The 12,712-nt window shown below is 35.4% G+C and overlaps 1 protein-coding gene across 4 annotated transcripts in view; it reads right to left on the reverse strand.

Moving 5' to 3' along the window:
* NAP1L1 (nucleosome assembly protein 1 like 1) overlaps positions 1–12,712 on the reverse strand; it is a 35,489-nt gene that overhangs the window by 6,727 nt on the left and 16,050 nt on the right. For 3 of the 4 annotated variants that reach the window (XM_076333233.1, XM_076333216.1, XM_076333224.1), the window contains exons 2-11: positions 11,897–11,931; positions 11,092–11,180; positions 8,385–8,487; positions 5,032–5,173; positions 4,489–4,569; positions 4,109–4,237; positions 3,542–3,613; positions 2,762–2,901; positions 907–1,052; positions 802–821 (exon numbers count right to left, since the gene is read on the reverse strand). In XM_076333233.1, the coding sequence (XP_076189348.1) occupies positions 802–821; positions 907–1,052; positions 2,762–2,901; positions 3,542–3,613; positions 4,109–4,237; positions 4,489–4,569; positions 5,032–5,173; positions 8,385–8,487; positions 11,092–11,180; positions 11,897–11,913 (939 nt within the window). In that variant the 5' untranslated portion in view covers positions 11,914–11,931. The remainder of the gene's footprint in view (positions 1–801; positions 822–906; positions 1,053–2,761; positions 2,902–3,541; positions 3,614–4,108; positions 4,238–4,488; positions 4,570–5,031; positions 5,174–8,384; positions 8,488–11,091; positions 11,181–11,896; positions 11,932–12,712) is intronic. The other variant, XM_076333241.1, reaches the window with a different exon arrangement.

Here is a 12,712-nt window from a genome sequence, read left to right on the forward strand (position 1 = left end):
TTGTGAAGCACCTGAACACCTAAAAATGCTCTCCAGTCCAATCTCAGGTTTTCACTCCTTTTGTTTACACAAGTGTTCTGCTGTCTCCCACCTGAGAAGTTATCTTCAATTCACAAAGCTTGATTTTTTAATTTATTTTTTAACATTATGAACATACAGCTTTTGGTGTTGATGCCAACTGGAATTCTAACAGCATGCTTCTGGAGGCTTTAATTAGATTTCTCACTCAAGCTGCATGATATATTCACTGTTAAGTGTTTTTGGTAGTTTTCCTCCTTACAAAAACATGGCTTATTGCCACAGAGTTTTCTACTAGTGAGCACACAGAAGAGTGGGCTCTTGCAGTTTTCTATTCTTGTTTTATTACTTTCTCCAAGAGCTAATAGCTTGGGAATTTTTTAACAGCATAAAATACAAACCAGATACATGCAGCCATTAGAGAAAATCATCCAAATAATGCCTGAAGGGACTTACACCACCCATTAGTCCAAAGGCTAATAACAAAGATCACTACATTTGTACAACTGTTATCAATTCACAAGGTAGCTTTCAGGAAGGATAAGCTGTTAAAGTTTACTAAACTGAACACTACCATCCCTCCAATTCAACAAATACTCCTTCTAATAAAGAAAACTCAAATACATACTATTCATCACAAGAATTCTCAGTTAAATACAGATACAGTTAAAGCTGAAGCTGTTTAACAAATTCCCAATTTCAACAAACACTTTATATACAAAGGCATGAATTCTTCTACTGGTGTTTGCCCTCCACCCCCTTATTTTAAATAAGCCAACTTACCAGGTCTCCACTTTCAGGAACTGTAGGAAAAAAAAGAAAAGAAACAAGTGAGTGAAGTACATACTACATTTAAAGTTAATGCAGATAAACTAATGTTCAGTTTACCTTCGGGAGGACTAAAGAAGTTGAAGAAAGAGTCATTGGAAACAGTTTTTGTCACTGTTCTAACTGTTCCACGACCCTTATGTTTCTGCTTCTTCTTAATGGTTTTCAAAGTAACATTCTTTCCTTTTTTCCAGTCTATTTGGCAACTGGAGAGGAAAGAAAAAACAGCTGCAGCTTAATACCATTCCCATTGTCACAGGTACCTACTGAGACTATCACAACTGCAAGAGATACAGTGAATATAAAATATTAAGGTAGTATTTATTCAGTGCTCTTTTTACTAGTTTATACTTCTGAGAACAAAAGTAACAGGTTCATTTTAGGATTGAAGTTTTTTTATCCAAAAATTTCTCCTTCCCCACTCAATCTCTGAAATACTAATTTTCATCTGCTACCTGGTTTCCTATCAAAGGATGGTGTCACACCATTTTTAGTGCTACCTGTCCATTATAAAGTAATGTCATTCGGTCATGCTAGTAATATGCCGAGGTTTACCACACCTATCATTGTAATCAATAAGCCCTTAAAATAATGCATCAAGCACGTGTGTAGTTTTTAGTTGGTTTTTAGTTGGTTGGTTGTGAGGTTTTTGCATTTGTGGTTTGTTTGAGTTTAACTCTATCCTGCTAAGTCACACCCACAAGCTTGTCTGACAGAATTCTGGGGACATGTAAATGAAGAAGTCACATCAATAAGAGCATCCACACATGCAGAAGTTTCTGATTAGATTCCTTTAAAGACTCAAAGGAAGGAGGCAAGTTGTTTTGAGATAAGAGGCAGCTGTCCTAGTTAAAACACAAAACAAGGACTAGGAATAAGTCATTTTCACAGAAGCAGAGTGTCATCTTACACCAACCTCTACCAGGATTTATGCTTTTCAAAAGCAGTCCAAACCGAGGAATACAAAACAGTTTGATCAAAGCTACTCAAGCACTTAAGACTAAATCTTACAGGACACTTGCAGAAATATGTTACATTAAGTGACTGAGAAATGAAGTGGTAAATAAAAGTCAGTATCAGTAACTGCAGATTAATATATGGGTAAAACCAACGCTGACTATGCAGTGATAGGCTCTAAATTAGTTATTATCACTCAGAAGAGCCGTCAGAACATTAGAGAGACCTTAACATGAAAGCAACTGAACAGGCTGTGATGCATAGAACCCTGATGTACCCATAAGACTAATTATGTACAACTCGGGTTTCTCTCTTCCTTCTGTTCACAATAAAGAGATTATTTAGTGTGAGGAATAACAGCTAATTTAGAACAAAAGACATCACAGAGAAAGGAGCATGACAGCTCTTTAAAATCATGAGGAACCTAGAGTTAGCAGATGACAACTGTTGTCCATTTCTCAAATAGATCAACTGAAAGACACTCAGAGGCAAATATTCAACACTTATGAAACAAAGTGGACAATTGCAACATAGAAAGTAAAACTGGAACAGACTTCCCAAAACGCTGCAAAGTCAGAGATACAAAAAGATTAAAAGTGATCAAACAAATTTTGAAAAAAGCTATCAAGACCTACAGAAAGATAACACCATCCACCTTCCAATTCAGCTTTAGTGATTGCAGAACAGTATTTCTAGATAAATACTGTTTAGAATTTGTATTTATACACATATATAATATATAATATATATACACCTATAAATTATAAAATATATAGTTTTATATATTGTATTGAAGTAACTAAAAACCACTAAAAAACTCAAGTGGAACCCAGCTGTTTACAAGTTGTGAGGTAGCAATGTCTTTTGCAGCACCTTCCCAAGATGCTGTAAATCTACAGCTGGATAATGCTAAGGAAGAAACTGTTACATTGCCTTAAAGTTATTTATTAGCACTTACCCTGTACAACCCATGATTTCCGGTCCATCAAAGGAGAAGGGATCAGAATCATCTGGCTCTGACCTCATTCTATATGTCTTCGTCAATACTTCATTTGTGAAGTAATCATTTGGTTCGAAATGAAATTCTAATGTGAAACTCTTAAAAAGAATTGCAGAGTGGCAACATTAGCAATCAACACATACCTTGAACTTCTAAATACCTAAAATGCAAAACCAAAAATACACATGCAACAGAATATAACCATCTCCTCCAAAATTGAAATGGTGCACATACATAACCTATTCTACAATTTGCTGCCCAAGTTGTACATAAATCAAGTGTTTTCATTTACCATGTTGATCTTGTGCTTATTAGTTAATATACTGCTTGCAGTAATGACACAAGATCTCCCAGTGTACAGCTTTCCTAATGCTAACGTATAGAGAGAACTTCTATGTTTAAAATATTAAAACTTAGCAAGCTATCTGATTTCTGGCAAGGAAATTACATCCAATTACAACAGTTATACAAAAAGTACCTGAAAGTATCAAAATTTAAAGGTGAAACTTAGTCACCAGATATTAAGCCAAGTTATTAACTCATCAGAATTTGAAGGTTAAATTAAGTATAAATTCATTCATATGGTACTGCAAGACTAGTACTAGTCCTTGTACTGTTTTTTAGAGGACAAGAAGCAGCTTGTGATTGCTGTAAGACAAAAGGCTATCACAGACTATGCTACTAATATACAAATAAATCTTAACACAAAAGTAATCTTGTTTAATAGGTTAAACTAACCATAGGCTGTCCAACTTCTGAAAATTTCACTTTTATGTCTTTTAAGTGTTTCAGGATAGGTTCATCATGTTCCTGTAAAGAAAACAGTTTATTCCATTTTTGTAACATTAAATTGCACACAGATTTAAGACCCTGCAGAGATAAATAGCCATATTTAGAATGAGTTTTACAAGAACCTTGTTACAGCACTGAAGTGTCTTCATGAACATAACCAGCAGATGGCAACAATGGCCGTACAGAGTTTCCACTGCAGTACACAACCTAAATCCATGCTAACACCAAGCAGTTTTTAGCAATATCTCATACACATACTCCTATAAACACAGAAAGTGTATTAGTAAGGTAAACTAAAGTTCAACAAATAACAATACAGTAAGAAGGTATTTCAGACTGCTCTGTGCTCTCAGTTGAATAAAGTACCAGAGATGACATCCAAGTATTGTTCCATTTTCGCTTTTCAACAGACACATCAAGTAATGTACTGTTTCTACTCCTTTCTTAAAAAGAGACTTGGATTAAGTACTAACACAACTGGATCATCTCAAACAAGCCTGGATCATCACCTACCTGAACCATATCACTGAGCAAGTCCACGTTCTTGAATACTGTCAGCCAAAACTCAGGAATTCCTTTAGGGTCTTCTTTTTCTTCGTCCTTTTTTTCCTCTTCAAGCTTGGCTTTCTCTTTCATTTCCTCCTTGATAGAATAAAAATGTTAGTTTTTCTTAATTTTAAAAGAGTGCCCACAAGGTTCATTAACAGTTTTATGTTGATACCAGTACAGATTAAATTTCACATGCATGTTTTAAGCAATCATTATGAATTATTATTATTGTTATAAGCAAGCAATCATTATGCACCCAAATTTTTTTTAACTTTAGTTACTGTATTGAATCTTGTTTCATGCTAAAGCTTGAGATATTGATGAGAACCGATTATGATACTCACTGAAATTTCTTCTTCAACATCTGCTTTCCATTCACATTCTTCCTCTGTAGGTTCATAAATTGCATTGATGATTTCACTTCGCTGGAAGATTAAACAAAGAATATTTTCACATTTCCTAGTCATTGCAACCAGCAATGCCCTAACCAATAAATTCCTAATCCTGAAGTTACACAATTACTAAAACATTAACTGTTTATCAAAACTTCTTCTTTTGGCCCTAGAAGGCAACTCAGCAGTTATGACCTTTTGAACACATTAAAATAAGCACCAAAGTTCCAGAAAGGTTACCTTATCATCTGACATCTGCCCAATTAACAAGATGAGGCCTGGTATATTGAAGTGAATTTGGTAACCATGGAACAGACTGAACCTTTCTCCCCCTTAATCTTAGTTGATATTCACATGATGGTAAAATGGTGTCAATTGAATTAAATGGGCACATAGGAGACCAAAATAATTCAGAACATGCATAAGCTTTCAGTTTATATTACCTTGTGTTTTAGCTAAAGCTTTTAAGAACAAATCAGATTAGCATTAAAATACCTTGTCAAATAAGGGCTGATAGAGAGCAGCATACTTTCTTTCCAGCTCGTGAACTTCCTCATAGAACTTTGCTTCTATCTGTGCACACTGAACTTGAAGGTTCTTGAGAGCATTCACACGTCTTTTAACAACTTTAGGCAAGCTGAAAAATTCAATGACAAAACTGTTACCAGCACTGCATGCTAAGCACATGTTGACCTCTCCTTAACCAGCCCCCCTTAACCAACTTGCATCAAAACAGATTTTACTCTCCACTTTAAGCTTTAGAAAGCTGAACAAATCAAAACTATGACCCACTGCACCATGCAGATTGAAACTGTTAGCACAGGCTCTTAAACTGAGGCTTAACCTGAATTAAAACCAGAGTATTCCAAACACCTGGATCAATCATGAGACAAACTTGTACAATAAAACGTCATACTAAAAACAGGTTTTACATTATCAATGAGCAGCATAGTAAATTAATACGATTGAGCAGAATTAAGAAAGGTCTAATCACTAACTTGTCTTGGTTTTATGAAGACAATTGAATTATTACTTCGCTAAGGAAGTCAATCTTCAAAATTCACATTTTTGTTTCACTCAGGAAAGCAGCTGGTACTACTGTCTTCTAACATATTAACTGTCACTCCCAAAATGAGCCAGAACTGTTCTGCTAAATGAGCCACTGTATTATACATGTATAAAAGGAAAGCAATTAATGCAATCCTCATTATACATACTTGCCAGCTACAACTCCTTAATACTAGTTTCACTTTAGTAAAATATGCTAACATAGACTTACTGTTAGGACAGAAAGTTACCTACATCAAGGCTACTGGTGAGATTTATGGGGCAGATTGCTGACAACCTCCACTGCCTGTGAGGTGGGCCAAACCCCAGCATATGGCTGCAGAAGATTACTGTGTTAGCTTCCCATATGTATTTTATTTAAGCAGTTGGGCCGCATTTAGAACACAGTAGTAAACAACTGCTTTTAATTGTTAGGACCAGCTCCAGGTTAGAGGAAGTAACCAAGAATATGTTAGCTTAGTTAAACACTGAAAGTTCACATTAATTAAAGCTATCTTACCTCTATTAGATAGGACAGGCACATGTTTCAACATCCTTGTTCACTTTAAAATGCAGAACCCTTCCCCCTGACAGCTTTATGCTCAACATGAATATACTATTTCTGGTTACTAAGATAATATGCAGACCACCAAGAAATCAAGATATCCCTTAACCTTCCAATTTGGGCAAAAGTACATCTGCTACACGAACTACCAAAAAAGCTTAAATTTAGACAGGTATGTTCATAAAGGGTTGATAACATTCTTGTTACTCTGACATTTTTCCAGAAGTTAGTAATTTGCTGTAATTTTATCTTCAAGTACAGTATCAGAGCTAACAGCAACTTAAGTAGCAAGTTCAGTTAGTTCAGGAAAAAATGTTACGGAAGAAAATTAATACGACTGCACAGATAAGTCATACAACAATCACCCACTTAATGCCATGTGCATGTATTTAGACTAAGAGTACTGGTCCTAGCAATTGCATATAAAAACACTGAAATTTCTAAGAGGTAGTGCCACACATGCAGCATGTCCAACTCTGGTATGTCAGAGTAAAGATTTTTACCCCTTTATTAAAGAATCTAGAATCTTTTGCATGTGTCAAAGCTACATTTTGTTACAGTCCATGCCAACTAGTTCAAATTTCACAATTTGTACATCCGCTACCTTTATAAACTCTGTACTTTTTTAAAAAAAAAAGGTAGTTTCATGAAAGAGACAGCTTTTACAGAGTAAATCCAAAATGGAGAAGCAGACCAAGAAGTATGAACTGGACTGCACAAGTACAACAGCAGCAAGTAAAACCTGTTGCTCTGAATACAAGCCACTAGCAAATGTTGTAATTACACAAAGAATACAACTTCCTCCAAGCAGCTGAGTGAAATTCTACCCTATGAAAGTAAGTTTCATTAAAAAAATTGTGGCCAGGCACGGGTGAAGAGGTAAGTTATTGGATAGCTGTCATACAATGCAGATTCTAAGCCTCAGCAGACAGATGTTTTCCTGGAACCTGCCTTGTTTCCTACCAGCTTATGCATCTAGTTCCTTTACAGCCCACATAACAGGCTTTTAGGATCCCAGACTCCTGCTGACTTCTGTGCCATCTCAGTGTCTAGACTCTGTAGATAAATAAGCTCAAAATAGTACTTGGGAAGACATGTAAAAGGCACCTGTAAAGCATGGTTAAGTCAGCATGCATATGTTGAGAAAGTGCAGACAAGTTAAACACATTTTCCAGCTATTTTTGTACTGCAAGTTGGGTAAGCATTTGGTAACAATGGCAGAGTTGCAATGCTTTTGTGATAGAATGCACTACTGTACTTGGAATTGATGAAGAAATGGTACAGTATCTTAGAGAGCAGCTCACTAGAAGAATGCCATGTAAATCAATGTTACCACTTTTGTTCACTTCTTAGATCAAGGACCTGAAAGATTAGTAGAGGTTAATTAACATCTGTTGAAATACAGAAGAAAAATGTTGGGTATAGAAAGCCTGTAGTGTACAGCATCTAGAAGAGAAAGAACCTGGGTACCCTTTGACTCCATGTTCTTTCCTGGGCCAGTATTTGCCAGGGAAGGCTGTTAGTTAAATGGGATTTTCTTCCACGCTATCATCTATAACAGGAAAGTGATATGGGTAGGAGTAGCAGCAGCAGCCACACCTGTTACTCAGTAGCTGCCCCAGTTCAAGTCAATAGCAATGTAGGACCCTATCACAGCAAGACAGTTGTATGCTTTACAATTCCTTTGGATGAGATTAAATGTTTGTACACAATCAGAAATTACAGGAGAGCCAGAAAATTCTATCTGTTAATGCAGATCAAGTAAAGAAGATTTTAGCAAGAGATTGTTGCAAGTTTTGATACCTAAGGAGACCACGTGAAGTACTGATACAACATTCCTAATTTTATTAGCTCCTGGTTACACTCTAACCAAAAAACGTCTATACGAGAGACACTAGATCTCCAAGTATTTGTCCATACTTAAGATAACTGATGTTTCATCATTAAGGCAAAGCTACAAAAGACATTCCAGGTAGCAGGAAAGTATCTTTTAAAAGTACGCCATAGCATAACTGCAAGGGACAGGGTCAGCCACTGTAAATATTTTAGCATTCTTTTCTTCATAAAAGCCCGAATAAAACCTCTTCAATTCTGAGATGCACTACAGACAGACTATATTAGTTTTCCTGCTATCTGGGCAGCACAGTGGTTTATGACTATTAATCCTACAGACATTATGTTCAGAAAGCAAAAGAACCACTTATACCACTCCGCTCATACTGAACAAATACTGTACCTTTCTATATATCCTGTAGATGTTCCTACCAGACCATCAAGTCTTTCCTGAAGGGCTGCAAGAATCTGAGGATTTTGCATCATCTGCACAGTCAACTGCCGAGCTAAATTAAAAAAGAAATTGCACGTAAGTGCAAAGTGCATCTTTTGGACTAATCTTGAAAGAAAAGTTACTTAAATACTACAAAAGAGCAGTAAGTTTACTATATATACACTTGTAAAAAGAAACATAGGCAAAGAAGTATTTCAAACACCTCTCTCCATTTTGGAGACGTGGATCAAATCCATCCTATTCTGAACACGGAAGCAGCACCTGGATTAAAACAGCCACTATTCAGCAAACTGAGTTTTTTTGTAAGAAGGGAAGGTTTTATATGATGCCCCTAAAAGCATCAGTTTTACCTTGTCTGCTTTTATTTTGAATTCATTAAGGAAAGGAAAGGTAGAAGAATTTGTGCTTTTACTTTAAGAAGGGAATAAAAACTGGAATAGGGATTTTCATTCTATTTTAGGTAAATGGAAAGAGACAAGACAGTTTCAGACTTGGATTTAAAACTGCTTTACAAATCTATGTTTACTTAATTTGTCCTGCAAAAGAGTAATTTATTCATTAGAACAGGCTGACACATTATTGACTACAGAATATCTGTACTAGGTCCTTGAAGTCTATCATCTACATCATCTTTAGAAAGCACTTTGTCCAAATGGGAAACCTGTTTCAAACCATAAGGTAGAAGTAAGTTTAAAAAACCACACAAATTCCTAGCCTAAGTGTTCTCATTATCCATACTGACATCAACTCTTTTACTTCTGCTCAAAATCTGTGCCTGAACCTGCAGAAATGAATTTCACAACTTCATATTTTTTAATAAGAATTTATGATCAATTTTTACCATGCTGTTTTGCCTTCTTTCCCCTATCCTCAACATCTACAGAAAGGCAAACAAGTATTTTGCATTCCTTATAAGATATTAGGTTTATATAGCATTCTTCTGACACCTTCAAATTAGAGTGAAGCTTTTGAATCCTTCCTGATACACAAAGCTTTTGGAAATAGCATACCATTTTCCATTTCTATGCCCTTCACTACAGTAACCACGTGAATATTCTCTTCCACTTTTATGTCCTAGCACTGAAATTACATGCTGAAAAGTTTTATTGCAAGTGATATCCAAAAAAGCATTCTTGTTTCTCCATAATGATTGCAATCAGTTTATATTTTAGCAGTAGAAGCTGTAATTACTTCTTAAAGGTACTACCTCACATTAGTCAACACTACTCCTCCTGCCAAGGTATCTAGTTTTCTCTGGTCTTACTATTCATTAGTCTTTCCTATACACTTGAAAACCTACCCAATTGCGCCATTTATGTTGCCAGTTATTCTTTAATACCAAATCAATATACACATCATACACATGGTATGCTAATGCCAACAGCCACATCCCCTCAAACTGAAATCTGACCACATATTCTGTTTTGCAAGTTCTTGGATCCACGAACACTATTTCTTCAAAGTTTTTTCCTAAAAGCATGAGTGCTTTACTTAGTGTCCACAGAAGTGGACATATCTAAAAATGGAATTATCTAGATTAAAAAAAAAAGTAAATCAGTAAAACTTAAGAAAAAATAGTGCATGAAAAAAATACTAGAAAACTAGACAAGCAATAATTACAGATGCAAAAGAACTGCTTAACACTGTGTCAAGTTTCCCTACTACTGAAACATGTTTCCGATTTATAAAATCCAATTTCCCTCCAAGATTCCTGTAGTATAATTTCCCCTCAGAGCCTCATCTACAATAGCTGGGATTCATCACTAAAAATAGACATTAAGAGATTATATATTATCACATAAAAATAGACACCTGAATACTTACCATTTAATTATTGTAAGCTGTTCTTCAGCTGACCAGTGTGTGTTCCCCAGAATTTTGCAATCCAGTTTTGAAAACACTTTTTTCAATAGATATAGCAAAGCCTCTAACACCATCTTGAGTAAAATTACCCTACTTTTCTTTAGTGTAATTATTCTGTTCAAGCAATCACATAATGTGGCACTATCAGCAGTCCAAATCATTTTATCACAGAAATTATTAGTCATTTCTTTTGGCTACTTGCTCTTCAGATTCTATCTGTGCCCCCAATCTTTAACTACAAAGCATAAGTAAGACTGTTCAGCACAGACAAAACAAGTATTCTGATATGTGTTCAGGTTTTTTTGTTGAGGGGAAAAAAAGAAGGATTTGTTGATTTTAAGAGTGGTAACACTATGCATGATTTTTGTTCTGTTCACAATCAAATAACTCAGCAGCAAATTACTAAGCAACTGATCAAAAAAAAAAAGACATATGCACCTGATTTTTTTCTACCCAAAGCTTCACATTTTAAAAGCTTTTAACTGTTGTTATAGTTTTGAAATAATCTAGTCACATACCCACAATAATTCTTTCTTTTCCAATTATACATCCTTACAGGTGGCCAGCACTGCCTGAACTGGTACTAACCATGACTAAAATGAGTGACTGCAGACAACGAAAAAAAAAAATTATATAACTGGAAAAAAAAGCCCTTGCTTCAGAATTTAAATACAGTTGTGCATCAGTAGCTATGTTTTACCATTTCCCATTATTTTAAGCAGTAAAATCCTTTTAACACATTATTCAGAAAGCACGTATGCAGCTGCTTAGAAACCCTTGTTTTCGATGTTACCTTTGCTGTTGGCATCTTCACCAGTTTCTTCTTCTTCTACTTCTTCAACATCTTCCATATCCTGTTGATCAAGTTCAGACTGTTCTTTGCTATTAGGAATATTCAATAACAGGATCAAGAAGTTAATTTTATAAAATATTATAATGAGCTTAAAGAGCTCAAGTTAGAGATCATATGGGTGGAAGCAAACTGTTGCATCAGTTTTGATCTATGACAAACTAGAAGTCTTAATAGCCAAACAAAGCCAAATTTGTCTACATAGATTCCAAGTTTCACATTTAACAATCTCAGAACAGTTTAAAGAACTAGCAGCTTTCCAGAATTTTGAAGATTCCTTTTTACAAGAGAATTCCTTCAGCTCCTGTTCATATCAACAGGTCAAAGCCTCCTTCTGCTCTACACATCCTCTTTGTTAAGATGTGCAGGCCTTGAGAACTGAGGGTAGGTTCACCTAAACTATACTTTGAATGGCACAAAATATGAGCATTCGAAGTATAGAAAAAACTACACACAGTGAAACAATAGTAATGGGCACTACTATTAGTTTTTCCCCTCCAGAATTCCAACTAACATAGTAAGTTGACTGATGCCTTGTCCCAGTTTTAGATTTACTTACAATTAAGATCTCAAACCCATTTGGCATGAGCAACTCAAGCTTTTCTCCCACATGCTATAAACCTCACATCTTGCCACAGAGCCAAGATCACTACCCGGACCCTGTCTATCAAGTATCTGGAGAGCACAGCCATCTGAAGTACAGCATAGGACACAGTCAGAGCCTCAGTAACCTACAGATTTTACTTACTTGTCTATGTCTGCCATTCTCCTAGATTTCAAACCCTAGAGGAAAAAACCAAAAATGTAAGAACAGCAGCATTAGACTTCACTTACAAGGTCTACAGGCAAGTGCCATAATACTAAAAAGGAAAGAAACACAAATCACATCAGCTTTAAGAAACAGGATAAATACATATTATAGTCTGAAGAGTGGCATTTCTCCCATGTACTCTTTGAGTTCTCACTCTAAAGCATACAGAAATACTGAAAAACTTTGTTCTGGTTTAGAACCAATAGATGTTACATAAATTTAAGCACCAGCAAAATGCCACGTTGCATTTTATATCATAGGACTGTACTACTATCATAGATTGAAAACTAGTCCTGTCTAAGTATAAAATCAAAATATAACCTGAGAAAAACTGAAGCAAAAAGGCTGCTGAACCCTTTTGGTAACTGTTTACTCATTTCCAGCATGTAATTGCAGACAGAGGATACTTATAGCTAAATCAGTTTCTTTCAATACTAGAGACGCAATTTTTGTAGATTTACTTTTAATCCCAACTTTACAAAACCAACCCAAGTAGTTCCTCAGAATACCCAGAGAATTGCAACATTTTAAGAAAATTTGATGCCAAGTGCCAAGCTATTTAACATGACTAATTTCCATGTCCTGAACGATGAGAATTTTTTTTAAGTATCTCAGTATCATCATAAACACATTCCAGACACAGTAACTAGAAATATTATATGCTGAGACTATTGCAAATCTTGCATACCATGAAGCACCTATGTTATCAAATGTATTACAAGATGAATAACATTTTCCAGCAAAACAGTACTT

This window comes from Aptenodytes patagonicus, chromosome 1 (genome assembly GCF_965638725.1).
Source record: "Aptenodytes patagonicus chromosome 1, bAptPat1.pri.cur, whole genome shotgun sequence".
In the NCBI taxonomy this organism is placed as follows: Eukaryota; Metazoa; Chordata; class Aves; order Sphenisciformes; family Spheniscidae; genus Aptenodytes; species Aptenodytes patagonicus.